Source organism: Rhincodon typus, chromosome 25 (genome assembly GCF_021869965.1).
Source record: "Rhincodon typus isolate 14 chromosome 25, sRhiTyp1.1, whole genome shotgun sequence".
NCBI lineage: Eukaryota > Metazoa > Chordata > Chondrichthyes > Orectolobiformes > Rhincodontidae > Rhincodon > Rhincodon typus.
This window is the reverse complement of record NC_063356.1, coordinates 11287853-11307150: the sequence shown is the minus strand read 5'-3', so window position 1 is coordinate 11307150 and position 19298 is coordinate 11287853. Positions and strand designations below refer to the sequence as shown.

Sequence of the window (19298 nt, the reverse complement as noted above, 5' to 3'; positions counted from 1 at the left end):
AGTAATCCCTTTGTATTGTACTGAATTGACAGCCTAAGTTTTATGATTAATTTTTGGACAGGGTCTTGAATCCACACCCTTCTGACTCAGAGCTGAGAGAGCTACCATTTCAGCTGCACTTGGCATTCTCAGTCAGTAATAACATGCAGGTATACAAGAAGAAAATGCCACAAGGCGACAAGTCCATCAGCAGATTTTGTGACAAGTGCACACCTGCACACAGGCAAACTGACTTTTCTGATGCAAAGCTATTAAACAGAGAGAAATATAATTCCGAAAAATCTGAACTCAAGTCATCCAGGGGCTTTGAGCCCAGGACTGAATAACGTCTCTTGCAAGCACCATTCAGACAGGACAGTCTCCTGCCAACTTCTGGTGGTTCTAATTCCATTGCTTGAAATGTGGCACTAACAGTTATTTACTTGATAGGCTCGTTCAAGTTGGCCACAAGGTTTGGAATGTGTTGAATGGAAATCTCAGCTGCTGCATTAGTGCTACTCTTCCTAAATTGATGCTGAGGTCTATTATTGAATTCTGGATGAGATCGGATGGGGTAGGGAAGAAAGTGTCATGTGTCACAATCAGTGAAGGGTGGTGACTTGCTTCAATCTGGGTGCATAGTTTCAAAACTATTCCCCTTGCAGTGGATGAACGGTGTTGGCATTTTATGCACAAGTTGAACGCAGGTGTCATTTAATCTGACAGGAACCTGTGCGAATAATTCATTGCAATTTCTTTATTTTCAGAGATTCTTGCTGTGTATATATAGCACTTTTGCTGTATTCACTTCACAACAGCATGAGGCTGGTCCTCTACAGTAACATGAGGTGATGCAGTGCATTGCCAACATTGCGAACCTCTACATCATAGATCTAAAATAAATGGATGTCAAATTAACAAACACTATACTTTCCAGAAATGCGCATTCTATTTTTTATTTTAATCTCGAGAGTCAGCTTCTAAATGTCAAAAGCCATCATGTATGACATCACTGGATGCATTAAACGCGAAACCTATTGGCCACCAAGTTTAATCACCAATATAATGACTGTGTTAAAGGTGTTTTATTTAATATTCTCTTTGGATTTTGTGTGTGTCAGCAGTACGTTTAAACAGGCTCCAAAAATAAAGAGAGCACTGACAGACTTCAGACTGAAAATCTAGAAGCTCGGTTATTTTTAGTGTATCAATTCCTCACCCACGTGTTGGTTTAAGTTGATTAGAATGTTCCACCAGGCGACTCTCGACTGGACCTGGCCAGTTGTTCTCCTCGGCCTTCTGACTGGGATAGCCTCCCCGGCTCCAATAGCAACGAAAGCCAGGGGGAGCTTGGAAGGGAGATGGGAGACTCTGTTCTCCAGGTCCTTGTATCCGATCTCTGGGAGGAAATTAGACCTCGGCTGGGACAGGGACTATTTCACTGGAATCAAGAGAGTGAGGAGGCTTTATTGCAATGTTGGCATCGGGTTTCATCTCCAAATCACGGCTGATGGACAAATTAATGGAACACACACTGAAAACCAGTACAGTAGGTAGTCAGCATCTTTTTCTTTTAAAAAATCTAATCCAGTTACTGCTAATTCTTTGCAACCTTTGGTTAGACAAGCATCTATTCAGGCAATTTCGTGCATTGCACAGATAGCTTCTGCAGGATTTAAAGAAGCATCATCTCTCTGTGTTGACCTACCTGAGAAGCAATAGGAAGTTATCCCAAACTATGCAGTCTTGTCTCGATTGAAGTGCCGCAGTCTTTCAACATGAGGAATAACCTCTTTAAAAATGCCAGTCTGAATGCTGAAATGTGTTTTTGTTAGTCTGTTATTGACGCATGATGGCTAATTACAATGACATAGTTGCCTCTTTGCTTGGTAATGTCAAAAGAGCTTAAGATCGTTGGCTAGTAATGCTATACGTAAATTTTGCTTATGTTTTACTTCACGATTTTGAAGGGTTAAATGCATTGGAGTACCTGACTAGTCTTCAGCAGCATGTGCAAATAATGTTTTCAATAGAAATGGAACAAGAATTGCACTTTAAAAAATAATGTTGAATGTTATAAACAGAATAAGAGAAACCTGCAGAAGCGAAATGCTTATTAACTTGCTTTATTGTTAATACAGTACTTAATGTGGCTGGTTGTTACACGTGGACCTTAAATAGTTAAAATGCAATTTGTGGACCAAAAGGATACAGTATAAATAGAGAGCAGAGCATGTCAGTTTGGCATTCCCCTTCTTATTTCCGGGTAGAACTGTTATTCTTGCATTTACTGTGAACAATTCTACTTTTAAATTATTCGTACACCTTGTAATGAAGATGGCCAGTTAGTGGAAATTGAAAGACTCTGGACATGGGCTGGCTTTCACATAAGGCTTATTGTACCTTAGCTTATGTGTAAGATCAGATCAGCTGATGTTGAAAGGAATCAGGAACAGCAGTGAGTTTATTTGTGCTGCATTGTCGGCTCTATTTTATTCTGATCAGACTCCCCCTACCCCCAACCTCCAAAGCGCTCCTCTCCCACGCACCACCCCCTTCTCAAATTTCCCATCCCCCAAAATGCTTGGTTAAAATTAGATTACGTGAGGTTCCAATGTATGTCTGTGTGTAGATGTGAAAGAGGTGCTGTTTGCAAAAACACCATACTCTCTTACGCAGTGTGGTTCAATAGTTCAAATTCTGTCATTCATTGTGTATTTTATTTTCATGTTTCATCAACAACTTTTGATAATGCAAGTAGCTTTATCAATGCGCTGGGATCTTTAAAGTCAATTTTGGTGTTTGTAGCATTTCAACAATTTTTGGCACAGCTTCTTTGTAAACAACAGGAATCCAGGAACATTAGGAATATATTTTTTCTGATTGCAGTGCTGACTTTTTAAAAAATGTTCATGGGACATAGCTGGCTGGACTAGCATTTACTACCCATTCCTAACATGCTGCCTGAACTGACTGACCCAACAGGACATTTCAGAGGGCAGTTAGGAGTCAATCATATAGCTGTAGGTCTGGACTCATATATAGGCTAGTGCAATTAAGGATGGCAGATTTCTTTCCTTAAAATCATGAGGCACATAGATAGGGTGAATAGCCAAGGTCTTTTCCCCAGGTTAGCAGAGTTCAAAACTAGAGGGCACAGGTTTAGGTGAGAAGGGAAAGATTTAAAAGCGCCCGAAGGGGCAACTTTTTCACATAGAAGGTGGTGCAGGTATGGAATGAGCTGCCAGAGGAAGTGGCGGAGGCTAGTACAATTACAACATTTAAAAGGCATCTGGATGGGTGTATGAATAGGAAGGGTTTAGAGAGATATGGGCCAAATGCTGGCAAATGGGACGAGATTCATTTAGGATATCTAATCGGCGTAGACAAGTTGGATCACAGGGTCTGTTTCCATGCTACACAGCTCTATGACTCTTTTTCAGTAAAACAGATAGATTATTGCAACAATCCACAATGGTTACATGGTCAATAGTAGGCCAGCTTTTAATTCCAGATTTTTATTGATTCAAATTTCATGACCTGCTGGGATTGAAGTCCCACAGCATCAACCTGGACCCCTAGATTACTAGTCCGGTGACAATACCACTATGCCACCGTCATCTTACAAAATGAATAGGCATCCTAAGAATAACTTGTGTGAGGCTGAAGCACATTTGCAGCTTGTAATGATTTAATTTATCTTTTGACATTTCCCATGGTAAATACTGAACATAAATTTGACATTTGTTTATTTATGATCCCTGTGGAGAATATATTGGTGCTCAATCCTAGGAATGAACACAAAAACAGATGCTACTTTAAATTAACATCAAACACTGTTTGCATGGATGGAGTAGCAACATGATTATAATGGTCAGTGCCCATCTCTCTACCTGCTCAGCATCAACAATCCCTTTGTCTGCTTCACCTTTCTTTTTTCTTTCTCTGGGTACTGTCTGCATCTATTCGATTCATTCCATTCCCTCCCCAACTCTATCCCCTCATTAGCATAATTACCACCATTTCCCAGCTGCTTTCAGTTCTGATCAGGAGTCACTGGACTCGAAACATTAAGTCTACTTTTTCTTGCCACAGATGCTGCCAGACCTGCTGAGTTTCTCCAGAACCTTCAGTTTTTTGTTTCCGCCATAATTCTTGTAAATCTTCTGTACAACCTTTTCAAAGTTCGCGTATTACTTCTAAAGTGTCCTGACTAAAATCATGTACAAGCCCAATGCTTTAATTAAACACATGGTGTGCTTTGGTGGCTCAGTGGTTAGCACTGCTGCCTGATAGCACCAGGGACCCAGGGTTCAATCCAGCTTCGGGTGACTGTGCAGAGTTTGCACATTCTCCCTGCGTCTGCATTGGTTTCCTCCCACAGTCCAAAGATGTGCAGGCTAGATGGATTGGCCATGCTAAATTGCCCGTAGTGTTCAGGGATGTGCAGACTGGGTGGGTTAGCTGTGGGAAATGTGGGGTTAAAGGGCGGGGGGATACTCTTCAGATGGTTGGTGTGGACTCAATGGGCCAAATGGCCTATTTCCACACTGTAGTGATTCAATGATGACATCTAGGGAATAGCAGAAATAAATAACCAAGCAGACATCTCAACAAGGTATCCATTGGGCACCATGAACTTCACAGATTTACATGACTCCTAAGATGTGATTACCACCCTGAAAATTACTCCCATGTATTTGTTATACATAACTGGGAATTCTGGCTTCTGCATTTTTACTGGGGTCTGGAGTGGGTTTAATGGCAGGCACTGAACACCAAGAAGATCAGCTCGGTGATATAGCGGAAAGATTAACAATAATAATACAATAATGAAATGTCTAGAGAAGGATAGCCTACAGTTGATTATTGGATAGTAACAGTCACTGAAATGGACAGTTGAACAAGCATGGAGTCTTCATCGATCTGAAGCAAAGAAACGATACCTGGAATAACTTGAGAATGGAGGCTTCAACTTGCATTTTGTTACGTTTTGCCAGTTGCTTGACAATATGTTGATTCTCAGTGATGGTCTTTTGATTTTGGGCAAGATCCATCATTGCCCTTTTACCTTATTGCCCAATTTCAAAATTACTTCCTATGTGTTGGTTGATATTCATGGGATGTGGGCATCCCGAGCTGGGTGATCATTTATTACTAATCCTTGGTCGCCCTTGAGTAGGTGGTGAAGAACTGCCTTCTCTGAACAACTGAAGTCCATTTTAATTAGATATACCCAAAATACCACTAAGGAGTTCCGGGATGGTGAGTGGTTTGGAGGGAACCTTGCAGGTGATTGTACTCCCATGTGTCTGCTTCCCTTGTCCTTCCAGATGGAAGTGTTTGTACATTTGAAAGGAGTTGTCCAAGGAGCTTGGATGAATTTCTGCAGTTCATCTTGCAGATAGTACACACTGACGCTACTGAGCAATAGTGGTGGAAGGAGTGAATGCTTGTTGATGTGGTGCCAATCAAGTGGGTTGTTTTGTCCTGGATGCTGTCAAGTTCTTGAGTGTTGTTGAAGCTGCACTCTTCCAGACAAGTGGGGAGCATTCCATCTTTTTTTTCTATTCATCTGTGGGATGTGGGCGTTGCTGGTTGGCCAACATTTCTTGCCCATCCCTAGTTGCCCTTGAGAAGTTGGTGGTAAGCTGCCTTCCTGAACCGCTGTAGTCTCCTGCTGTAGGTTGACCCACAATGCTAATAGAGAGGGAATTCCAGGATTTTGACCCAGCAACAGTGAAGGATCGGCGATATACTTCCAAGTCAGGATGGTGAGTGACTTGGAGGGATCTTGGTAGTGGTGGTGTTCCCATATATCTGCTGCCCTTGTCCTTCTAGATGGAAGTGGTTGTGGGTTTGGAAGGTGCTGTCTGAGGATCTTTGGTGAATTTCTGCAGTGCATCTTGTAGATAGTACACACTGATGCTACTGAGCGTTGGTGGTAGAGGGAGTGAATGCTTGTGGACGTAGTGCCAATCAAGCAGGCTGCTTTGTCCTGGATGATGTCAAGCTTCTTGAATGTTGTTGGGGCTGCACTCATCCAGGCAAGTGGGGAGTATTCCATCACACTCCTGACTTGTACCTTGCAGATGGTGGACAGGCTTTGGTGAGTCAGGAGATGAGTTACTTGCCACAGTATTCCCAGCTTCTGGCCTGCTCTTGTAGCCACTCTGTTAATGTGATGTGGCCAGTTTCTGGTCAATCAGTGGTAACCCCCAGGATGTTGATTAGTGGGTAATTCAGTGATGATAACACCATTGAATGTCAAGGGATGGTGGTTAGATTGTCTCTTATTGGTGATGGTCATAGCCTGGCATTTGTGTGGCGCGAATGTCACTTGCCACTTGTTAGCCCAAGCCTGGATATTGTCCAGATCTTGTTGCATGTGAACATGGACTGCTTCAGTAGTTGAGGAGTCACGAAAGGTGCTGAACATTGTACAATCATCGGCGAACATCCCCACTTTTGACCTTATGATGGAGGGATGGCCATTGATGAAGCAGCTGAAGATGGTTGGACCTAGGACACCACCCCAAGGAACTCCTGCAGAGATGTCCTGGAACTGAGATGACTGACCTCCCACAACCACGACCATCTTCCTCTGTGACAGGTATGATTCCAACCACCGGAGCGTTTGCCCCCGATACCCATTGATTCCAGTTTTGCTTGGGCTCCTTGATGCCACACTTGGTCGAATGCAGCCTTGATATCAAGGGCTGTCACTCTCCTCTCACCTCTGGAATTCAGCTTGTTTGTCCATGTTTGAACCAAGGCTGTAATGAGGTCAGGAGCTGAGTGGCCCTGGCGGAGTCCAAATTGGGCGTCACTGAGCAGGTCATTGCTGAGCAGGTGCTGCCTGATAGAACTGTTGACGATACCTTCCATAACTTTACTGATGATTTGAGAGTAGACTGATGGGCGGTAATTGGTCCGGTTGAATTTGCCCTGCTTCTGGTGTACATGACATACTTGGGCAATTTTCCACATTGTTGGTAGATACCATACACCTGCCTTGTCCCCCTGTAGATGGTCGACAGGCTTTGAGCAGCCAGGAGTGAGTTACTCACTGAAGGATTCATAGCATCTGGCCTGTTCTTGTAGCCATAGAATTTATATGTCTAGTCCAGGTCCATTTCTGGTCAATGGTAGCCACCCAGGATGTTGATAGTTGGGGATTCAGCAATTGTAATGCCACTGAATGTCAAGGGGTAATGCATTCTTTCTGATTGGAGGTGGTCATTACCTGGAACTTGTGTGATGCAAATATTACTTAACACTTGTCAGCCCAAAACTGGATATTGTCCAGGTCTTGGACCATTTTGGACATGGACCCATTCAGTATTTGAGGAGATATGACAGGTGCTGAATATTTTGCAATCATCAGTGAACATCCCCATTTTCTTTCTTTTCATGGAAGGAAGGTTGTTCACACAGCAGCTAAAGATATACTCCTGAGGAACTCTTGAAGTGACATCCTATGGGTGCGATGACTGACTTCCAACAACTGCAACTATCTTTTTTTGTGCCAGATATCACTCCAACCAATGGCGAATTTTTTCTAATTGCCTTTGCCTCTAGTTTTGCTAGAGTCCCTTGATGCCACACTTGGTCAAATGTGGCCTTGATGTCAAGGGCTGTCACTAACACCTCACCTTCATATTGAAGACCCAATGGGATATCTTAGGGCCAGGATATTTTTGCAAACAGTGACGGAGCATAAAGAATTATCCACCCAAAAGTACAAATCTATATAATTACTTCTATAAATGACTATCTTTTATAGCAGTTTTAGTTAATGTGAAATGCTGAAACCATAAAAGATTCATGATAAAGAAAACGTTACTGAGTTTGGTGGCTGTCCTCCCAGGGTAAATTTCCGATGTCAGCAGCTAGGTGCTAATAGAATAGACCAGATCAGTTGTTTGTTGTAGAACTTGCACAATCCTTATTGGAATCATTGGAATGAAAATCTGGCATATTTACTAAAAAACCAGTGCCAGATTGCCACCCAGATAATGAAGGTGGAAATCTTCCTTTATCATAGTCTTTCTCTTTCCCTTCGGTGCACGTATGGCAAGTACTCAGGATTTTTTGTTTTCTGCAGAGAGAGTTTATCTTGCTCATGCTCATTCTTTTTATCTGTTCTTCTTCACATTCCTTTCCAATGGTTTGATTTTAGCCTTCCTCTATTTCCAGTTCTGTTCTGTCTTTGTTGCCATTATCAGTCTGAGGTCCTTCATTTTACATAAGAATTGGAGGCTGAGAAGTCTCCTGATGGCGACTTTACTTTCAGATTCATATCTCCATAGTTTAAAGACATGGTTTTCACTTGTGGGAGAGGGCAGGGAGTCATTGGTATATAACAGTTACAAATGAATTCTACAAAAAATGAGGGAAAAATGTCTTTACTCAGTATGTTCAGAACATGGAACTTAACAATCACATGGAGTGATTGAGGCAACAGCACAGATATAACAAAGGGGAAGTTGATAAGTGCATGAAGGAGAAAGTTATAAGAAGGATAGTGTGACGTGAAGTGAAATGAGAGAAAGCTCATGAGAGGGACCAATATTCCACTAAAAGGCCGGTTGCTGTACTGAAAGATGTTACATAGTTCTTTCCTCCCATAAGCTGAAAGATCCCATAACATTGTTTGGCAGGAGTGGAGGAACTCTAATGTCGAGTTAGGGTGCAGCACTGGAAGAATCTCAAATGTGGGAATCCTGTTCTGCCATTTAGGCAGAGGGAGGGGATGGTGATGGTAGTATTCTAAAATGGGCGTGCTCTGTAGAAGATAAGAGAATGCAGAGGTCATTCTGTGAGAGTGAACTTGATATTTCTCCTCTTCCCCATTCACTAACCCCATCCTTCACCACCGTCTGAAGTAGGCAATGTGGGACTGCATTAAGCCTGGCTGTTTGACTGGGTTCAGCTGATTTCTGTGTCTTGTATGGACAGTAGGTGGTAGTAGAGCCTTGGACTTGGTGCCCACTCCAAATAGGGTCTGGAAGTTGTGTGCCTCTAAATCACGTGTGACATACAGTCCAAGAAGAACTTTACCCTAGTTGGCCTATTGTCAAAAACATTAATCAAATCATCTGCACCCAAAGGTTGTAGACATAAACTTATCTAAACTAAATGGAAGTTTTTAAGCTGCTTTTTTCCAGGTCCTTCAATCCATTTCCTGGTTTTGGCTTGTCATGGCTAATATCTGTCCAGTTTTAGACAAACTTAAAACTTGTTACTGTTTTGCATGAGGAGCAACATGATCATGTGAATGAGCAAAAACATCAAGCTTCAGTCTTCTAGTTTGAAGAAATGTAAAATTGTGTCTTCAAACGAGTTAATAATGGGAATCTGGAATTGTAAGGGTGGTAGAGGCAGAAACCCTCCTAACATTTGAGAGGTATTTAGATATGCACTTGTTATACCAAGGCATACAAAGCTATAGGCTAAGTTCTGGAAAATGGGATTAAAATAGTTAGGTGCTTGTTTTTGACTAGCATGGACACAATGGGCCAAAGGGCCTTTCTCTGTGCTGTAGATCTCCATGAGAGGCTGAAATTAAAGTGGGAATGGTGTATATCACTTTTGGACTAATCAGTGTTGCTGTATGAGAGATAGTAGGAACTGCAGATGCTGGAGAATCTGAGATAACAAGGTGTAGAGCTGGATGAACACAGCAGGCCAAGCAGCAGCATAGGAGCAGGAAGGCTGACGTTTCGGGCCTAGACCCTTCATCAGAAATGAGTGTTGCTGTATGACCTGTGCAGAGAGTCTCAGTAAGGTGCCCCACAGGCTGATACAATCCTGTATAGAGCCAAAATCTTGATTAATGGAGATGGAGAAGAGCTAAGAAACTTATCAGTAACTTGTTATTACAGTATTGTCAAGTACACTATTGATATTTTTGCAATGAATGGCATCAGCATTCGGAATCATGTGTTGCCATCCTAAGGAAACATTTCTCTGGGCAGCAGGTTTGCAACGCAGAGTGAAACCTTCAGTGTGGGTTCAGTTTCTGCACTAATGTTACCATGAAGGACTCTCCTTCTCAATCTCTGAGGCATGGTGACCCTCATGTTAAACCACTACTAGTCATCTCTGTTTAATGAGAGAGCACCCCTGACGGTCTGGTAGGATTATGGAAACTTTACGTTTTACCTTTAGTATCATGTAATTCCTACTGTTGAATTCATACAAGGAGAGTGCCACCTTGACCTTCTTCTCAAGCTGTTCTTTGTGTCACATTTTGTCTCAGCAGAGGAGGGTGGGAGTGGATTACAAGACTCTTAACACAGCATGCCATACTGTGATTGGTTACCATATGTCCCCAGTCCTCTGCACACTAGTGATCAGCTACTCTGTGCAATACCACTGTGACAAGGAACTGTGAATCACAGGTACTTCAACAAAATGGCGGAAGGAAACATGGTCAAGACTCTCATTTTGGATGAGAATCCACACCTTCTGGCAAATGGTTTCCTCACGACATTAATGGAAATTTTTCTGCGAGATCTATTTTCAAATCTTCCAGTTCCTCAGAAAATAACTTAGGGTGGTATTAAGTCGGCTTGACAGGAGTCTCACTCGAACAGCTGAATAGTGAGCAGGTAACTGTCATCAGTTCTGTGGAGATGTTTATCAAGTGCCCTCGGATATTTAGATGCCCATTTCCCAGAATTCAAGACCCCAGGCTCAAGCCAACAGCCATGAGTCAAAGGTTGGCAATTGTCCATTGCTTGTCAATGCCACATCAGAAGTCCAGCATTGCCTAGAGATCCCAGGTCGAAGGTGAGTGAGGATGGGATATAGACTGTGTGGTGGGGTCTAATAAGAAATAAGGGACAAGAGGATCAGAGGCAAGGACAGGAATGGACTTTTCATAGCACCTCCACCCCTTCAGGATGCGAGGTCCCTCATTCAGGATCAAAGTTCCCGATAAAGAGGAATTTCCTCTTTGTCCAGGTGGCTGCTTTCAGAGAGCTAATGGATAAGCCTGATTGACATCACACTTATCTTGTGCCCTCCTACTTTAATCAGGAGAGGTTTAACACCATCAGGAGCCCATGGTTTAGTGGACATGGTCAATAAATTGTTAAATTATTAAGCATTAAATCCAGCCCCTTATTTTGTGAAAGACAAAGTCTCATAAGATGGTTGGCTGTATTTTCTTCAAGAGGAATTAAATGTTGCAAGAAATTTTATTGGCTTTTGTAGGTGCTGGCACCATTATATTGCCATCATGGTGTTAACTGGGAGAAAAAAACTAACAGCACAGTGAAGATCATTGGAATGCTCAGTATCTTTGACCCAAGAAGCTGGATGTGTATCTGCTTGAAAGCCTGGAGATAGAGACATGGTGAAGCCATTGAGATTCTCAGCATGGGAGATTAGTGCTTCTTAAGGTACCCCAATGTGTTAATCGAAGAATGAAACCCTTCTCTATGCAGAGGAACTAGAACATTGTGCTTGAGGTGTCTGGCCCATCCCAGTTATTGTATAGAAAAAGCATGGACAAAGAAAAGAAAATCTTATCAGGAGACTGCATGAGGAAGTTCCCTTTCTGGATAAACTAAGAAATATACCTATTTTCATGATAGTTCACTTTAAACTGAGGAAGGTGAGAGCATGCTGAGGTGGAAGAATGAAGCATGGATGCTTTAAAATCCAGTGATAGACAACTGAGAAAGTCTTTTCGAGTGGCTGTTGGGATGTATTTGAAATTATATATTTTGGCATTCAGCATGCTCATTTTAAGTTGTTTCAATGTTGAATTAAACCATATAAACTTGCGTTTATCTTTTTCAAAAAAACAATTACAGACTAAAGGTGGAATAAATTGTAGGAATAATATTTGAATATCATAAGAAATCGTGCAACATTGATTCCTAGACATAGTATGGATGGAGTAAGAGTAATTGTATCACATTAATGTTCAGAAATTTTAATGATAATACTTTCTGACACTAGTGTCTATGAATGGTGTTCTTTTTATACTTTGATTTCTTATGCTGGATATATTTCATCTCTCAGACTCACCATCTCAGATCATTCTTCTGTTCGAACTCTAATTCCTCACTTGAAGGACTTAAGCACAAGACCTGTATTGATACTCCCACTGTAGAACTGAGGGAAAACTACGAATGGTCTGTTGTAAGTTTTTCACTGGAGACATTAAACTGAGGTGCTTCAAAGAAGACCAGTGGAGATTTGGCTGCGATAATGAGTTATCGTGACATGAAACATTAACTGTTTCTCCCCTCTGCTGAGTATTTCCAGTACTTATTATTTCTATTGAAGAGCAGGGCAGTCTTGGCAATATTTATTCTTTAACCAATACCTAAAACTAGATTTTCTGGCCATTGTCAGCACCTTTTTGTGCTCAAGCTGACTGTCATAATTCCTACATTATATTAGTTGGTGGTAGCTGTTACAGCTCCCTCAGAGTCCAAGTTGCTGGGGCAGCATGCACATGTGTATTAGTCTGGAGCTAGCAACCTACAAGGTAATGGTAGAGGCTCCCAGTGTTTTCTCTGTCACATGGCTGACCAGGAAGCTTTTCCTGCCTTTACCACCTGCCACATGTTGGAAGGAATGCAGATTGGAACTCAACTTATTTGGTTGATATTATGAATATCAACCTTGTGCTATCAAGTCCTGGAGTGCGACTTGAAATTGGAGCTTCTGGCTTAGAGTCTAGGATGCTACTCACTACAGCAAAAGGTTTCCATTATAACCATGATGACACTTCAAAATATTACGGGCAGTCCCCAGGTTGCGAATGGGGTCTATTCTTGAGTACATTTGCTAGTAGGAACTCAATGCAAGACAATATGAAGAAGCCGTTTGTTAGTACAGGACATGTTTGTATGTTGGATCTTTAAAATTACATCCTGTATGTAAATGTGTTTGTAACTATGAGCATTTGTACGTCAGGCATTCGTTCATTGGGGACCCCCTGCACTTCAATGACTGTGAAACATTTCAGGACGTCCTGAGTGCAAAAGTTTCTACTTTTTGCTATTTTATGCCAATAGCAATTACAGGAAAACCGTTACTACTATAATTCAACATAATTGGTGTTTCAGGTGGCTTTGCAATGACCTTGTTTGATTTCTGAAGGCAGTGGATTAGGTTACAGTATAACATACAAATTTATATGAGAGAAACGGTTAAGTGAACAGATACTGTGACAATTGTACAGTTACAATAGAAACAGTGAAACTATTCCTTAAAACAGGAAATAATCAATCATTGCATAATAAAATTAAAATTTAGCAGAAACTAGATTTGACACTAAGGGGCTGGTTTTCAACTGCTACCCACTGTATATCACCTAAAAGAACAGCTATGGATAATCAAATGGAGGATGTTATACTTTGACTCTGGATGCACAAAATCTATCTGCTGTAATCTTATGGCAGATCTGTACATGGCCCACCAGTATTGGGTATGAGATAGGTTAAAACCTCAAATTTACACACTTAAACATACTAAAATTTAAAAAAAATGCCCTGTCTACAATTCTGATGTGTAAGGGGCCAGATTGTGACCACACAGGCTCAACCTGTTTGTGCCAGGCAGTGACAAGCCTGATCGGGTTCCTTAAAGAAACTATCAGATGCCTGTTCAGAAACTTCCAAAACCACTTTCAGTTTGTGTTTTGTGGGGGCAGAAAAAGGTGAAATGCTCCCTCTGCTTCCCATAGAATCCCTACAGTGAGGAAACAGGCCATTCGGCCCAACCCGATGCTCTGAAGAACATGGTCAGTCCATCTACCCTGCACATCTTTGGACTGTGGGAGGGAATCGGAGCACCCAGCAGAACATGGGGAGAATGTGCACACTCCACACAGACAGTCGCCTGAGGGTAGAATCGAACCCTCATCCTTAGTACTGTGAGGTAACAGTGCTAACCACTGAGCCACCCTTTGGCTGCATAAAAATATTGCTGCTCCCTCCCTGACTAACGCCTCACCTGGGAATCATTTGCACCTGACTGTCCTCACCCACCCTCACCCAGACACCCCTTCCACAGGCCTGACCTTTCCATCTGCCTGGGTGGAACCAGCAGATTTCCTGTTCTCTCTTGATTTGGAAGCAGAGTGCAGCTTTCTTCTTGATGCCCGCAGTGCACTCGTGAGACTTGGACTTGAAAATGGTCTCAGCCTACCAACCACAGCTTCAGTTGGATGTTGTAGCCACTCTATCAGTTAAAAACATTTAAATATTAACCATTTTGTGGGAGTTTGTTGTTGGCTATCCATGGATGATCTCTTGTACTTGCTGTCTTGCTCTGTCTTTCGCTCTGTCTCTTGTTCTCTCATCCTTGCACTCTTTAGATGTTGACTGTAGCTTAGTTGGTGGTAATCGTGTCTCTGATGTTCTGGGTTCAAATTCTACTTCTAGGCCTTGAGCAAAATAATGACAGGCATGAGAGAGAACTAAAAGACAAGTTCCCTTCCGTTTCACAGCATGTAATCCGTGTTGAACATGATGTGCCTGCTTCTCAACCCCTCAATGTATGGTCAATTTGAGCAACCAGCATCAAGCTTTTATGAGTTTAAATAAAGAGAATTATTTATTCATGCATTCCTTTGAAAGTCTAATGCTATGTTACTCATGTGACGATCACTCAAACAAACACACACATTCAAGAAAGAATACAGTTAAGAAAGATAGTACAGTTTTACAAATCACTAAAAAAATGTCTGCTCATAATTCAAATGTTTGGCTCGTCCTAGGAAAAAGATGCATTGCAGGCGACAGTGACAAAAGTTTTCTTCATTCCTGAAGGGTAGTCTGAGAAGGTTCAATAACCAAAGTATTATACTAGGATTATCGCAGAATTCCCTCAAAATGACAGGTATTCAGCAGGTTCTGAAGTGATTATTTATAATCTTCTTTACCAGGATGTCAGATTTCTGTGTTGATAAATTGAGAAAGGACTAGCTTGTAGATGCTGCAGTCTCCATTTTTAATAACATAGCCATCACTGCCCTCTCTGCTGGTGTCTCTACAGTTGTTGCTTGCAAATTAACTATTGGCTAATAAGATTCATTATCTGTACTCAGTTTGTTGCTTGATTCATACTTCTATTGTCCACCTGAAATGATTTAATGTTAAAAGTCATTGCTATACAATGAAGAATAGATGGCCACCATACACACTACTACTTCTCGACAGCTTTTTTTTAAGTTTTGAATTCAGGGGCATGAAATCTAGTTGATAGATTTTGAGTTTGGGCCAAGCCCATAAATAACAGGAGGAATGAATTCCAAAAATGTCTATTCAAGGGAGATACTCCACCCTTGGTAACACAATTAGGAATTTTCTGAGGAACTGAGATACTTCTGAGTCTATGCAGAAATTACAAATGTCACCTTACCCTCAACAGCCATCATAGCAGCCTTTTAAATGCCCATTTTAAAAGCAAAAGACTGTTCCAGGAAGTTTTGTACTTAATAGAGTCCATATTTAAAGTTAAGAATATGATATACCTTTAGTGGTCATGACAACATAAAAATCAAGACCAAAACTCCAGTGCAGTACTGAAGCAGTGCTGCGCAGTTAGCAGTGCTGTCTTTCAGATGACACACTTGGATGACTAAGGCCTCATGAGCCTATTCATTGCATCATAGAATCCCTATAGTGTGGAACCAGGCCATTCAGCCCTTTGACACCACACTGACCCTTCAAAGAGCATCTAACCCACACCCAGCATCCCCCCTCCTCCCCCATTCCCATGGTTAATCCACCTAGCCTCCACCCCCCTGGGACACTATGGGCAATTTATCATGGCCAATTCACCCAACCTGCACATCTTTAAAGTGGATGTAAAAGGTTCCATGGCATTGTTTCAATGCACAGCAGAATAATTATCCCTGGTGCCCTGGCCAATATCTCTTCCTCCATCAAATCATGGAAACAGATTGTCTGCTCATTATCACATTGCTGGAGCATTTGCATTGTGCAGATCGACTGCCACCTATCCTACACTACACCAACGACATCACTTGAAAAGTAGTTCACTTAGAAAGTAGAAAGATAAGCTGTAAATATTATTCTTAAAGGCTCAATCCATCACCATCAATGCCCATTTGCAGCAGTGTGCACTATCTACAAGATGCATGCCAGCAACTCATCAAGCCTCTTGTGACAGCACCTTCGAGCTCCCGACCGCTACCCACTAGAAGGGCAAGGATAGCCAGCAGTGGATACACTGCCACCTGCAGATTCCTCTGAAAACCACATACCACACTGAGCTGGGACTGCATTGCTGGACCTTCACTGCTGATGGAAAAAATTCTTGAAGCTCCCTTCCTTTAAAATGGGTGTACCAGATGGACATCAGTGATTTAAGAAGGTAGTTCACCAGAACATTTTCGAGGACAACTGGGATGGATAACAAATGTTGGCCTTACGAGTGATGCCTATCCCATGAAAGTATTAAAAAAGTTTGGCAGTGGCTATTAGTAGTGGTTTTTGTCAAATTCTGGTGAACTATTCAACTTTTACAAGGCTGCCCAGGAAAAATTATTTAAAAATTGTCTGGGACAAAGTCAATTTACATACATACCTCTTAAAACTCAAAAAGACTAAGCATTCAAACACTTTTATCATTAAAACAGACAAAATGCTTGGATTGGAGTTAAAGAGTTTGATTCCTTTCTCAGGCACGTGATGTGACAATCAAATCTGTTAATGTCGACAAATAGTTTATTATTTCCTGAGAACATCTAATTTTTAACCCCTTCAGGAGACAGGATAGAAACAGTTTTTAGTGCATCCGTGGCTAAAATAATTATTTTATGGTAAGAAATAAAACTATTATTGTAAATGTGACAATTTTATTCCTCACCCAGACAGACTTAACGCTGGAACATTAAATACATTTTGTTATAATATTTCTTGAATCTATTTGGGTATATTTTTAACCACACAGATTCCGATCTGGAAAAAAATAGAATCATAGAATCCCTACAATGTGGAAACAGGCCCTTTGGCCTGACAAGTCCACACTGAACCTCAGACCATCCCACCCAGACCCATTCCCCTGTAACTGACCTAATCTACACATCTCTGAATACTATGGGCAATTTAGTGTGGACAACTTAACTAACCTGCACATCTTTGGACTGTGGGAGGAAACCGGAGCACCTGGAGGAAACCCACGCAGACACGGGGAGAATGTGCAAACTCCACACAGACAGTTGCCCAAGGGTGGAATCAAACCCAGGTTGCTCGTGCTGTGAGGCAGCAGTGCTGACCACTGAGCCGCCGTGCCGCCCCAAATAGTTAGACCTTAAAAATCAATAGCATTTTGATTTTCTTAATTTATTCTCTTTCACTTCCAATAACCTAAATTATCAAATATTTCTGCTTGTGAGTTCTTCCGGTATGCAATTTGACAGCCAACATGAGAGGGACTACAATTAAAAGTAGTCAATCAGTTGTGAATTATAGGGTAAATCCTGAAGACCTGATTAGGCACTATAATTAATGCAAATTTATGCATCACATCAAAATTGTAAATGATCTAAATTTAATAGTCCTGGGACAATTACCAGTTCAATAGTTTAGCAGTCAGTTACCAGGTTCAGGACTGAAACTAGAGATAAAAGGACAATCATTTGAGTAGGGAGGATTTAACTCTAAGTCTGAGGTGAGCTTTATTCAGCACACCACAAAGAAGAAACCCAGGAATATCACTCATACTGAATGTGTGAATGCTCAGCATTGGTATGAAATAATTCAGTCCATTGCTTTAATTCTAACATTGCAAATAAAGTGATAAGAATTAATTGTGTTACTGAGAGTAACGACTACTGATAATATTTATTTCATATATTTAGGTCTCTTAATGATTTCTACAGTGGAGTTGGGAGTTGTCAGTCTGTATGGAGTGAAAACCCGTGCCTTCATTGCAATGAATAGCAAAGGCCGACTGTATGCAACGGTAAGTAAATTAAACATATCCTGACCTCCAGTTGTAATATATGGAATTATAAAAAAAAACTTGCATTTGTATTATCAGCTTAATAACATATTTCCATTCCAGTCGCTCATTTTACAAGTTGCTCCCTGGTGAATGATAGAGGGAATATCTAATGTGACCCTTTATTTCTCCCCAGGATAAATATTCAGTTTAGGACTTTCCAATTTTACTGAGCAATTATACCAATTAACACTGATTTAATCAGACCATTGTAAAGAGGCAAGTTTTCAATAAATAAGATGAAAAGAGTTGAGAAAAGATGATCAATCAATGACTGATCATGACTTTAATGACTATAAAAGTCTTGAAACTATAAAGTTATTTCAATACGTAGTTGTTTGATAATTCAGACAGTCTAAGTAGTGTTTGCATTTTTAATTCTGCAGACTGTATTACTGCACAAGTAGGTAGTCAAGGGAAATAGAAAATATGGAAGGAGTAGACAGATATTTGCCAATCTGCCTGTCATTACATACCATCTGGAGCAGGTGAGACTTGCACCCAGACCTCATGGCTCAGGGGCAGGGACATTATCACCGCACCACAAGAGCTCAGGAGCAGAATGCACAATCTACAGCATAATACTGTGCAGTTGGCTCCTTGCTTCTCAAGAAGATGTCTCTTGCTTTTTCTCAGTATCACCATTGATGCCATGAATGAGATTGATAACTCACTGTCTGCCACAAGCATTTACTCCAACATGTAACTGTACAGTCTATTGCTGTACTATCCTTTAGTGTTTTTTTAATGCCACAGAAACAATATCATAATCATCGTAAAATTTAGCTTGATATAGTTGTGGTGAGTGAGCAAAGAAAAGCTCTGCTTATCATCCCATACTGGTGGGACATAATAAAGCTTTTGTGGATTTGTCATCCACATTACAGAGCAAGATGCTGTTTCGGGACGTTAGCTACAATAGGTCAGATGCATTATCTTAACTAAACATCATTGCAGATACAATAAATGTGAATGATGATCAACAGGCACATTTATTCTTTTTTTTTTAATTAAAAACACTCTCTTTCAGGTGGATTTCAATAATGAATGCGAATTCAGAGAAATACTCTTGCCAAATCGCTACAACGTGTATGAATCAAAGACATACCCAGGGATGTACATAGCATTGAGCAAACATGGAAGAGCAAAGAGAGGAAGCAAAGTTTCACCCATCCTGAGGGTTACTCATTTTTTGCCTAGATTGTAAAGAAATGGGGCAACTGGATACTTGAAGTATCACAAGACATCATTTTCAGGGAAGTAGGATTGCAGAAAACTATACCATGTACAGGACATACGTAGATGAATGTTAAGTT

At 41.1% G+C, this 19298-nt stretch overlaps 1 protein-coding gene across 1 annotated transcript; it reads left to right on the top strand.

Moving 5' to 3' along the window:
* Positions 1-1221: 1221 nt before the first annotated feature.
* Positions 1222-19189, top strand: LOC109933756 (fibroblast growth factor 4A-like). Its single transcript, XM_048612189.1, has 3 exons — positions 1222-1528; positions 17840-17943; positions 19013-19189. Exons 1-3 carry the CDS (start codon positions 1225-1227, stop codon positions 19187-19189), a joined length of 585 nt encoding a protein of 194 aa, XP_048468146.1. The 5' UTR covers positions 1222-1224.
* Positions 19190-19298: the final 109 nt, after the last annotated feature.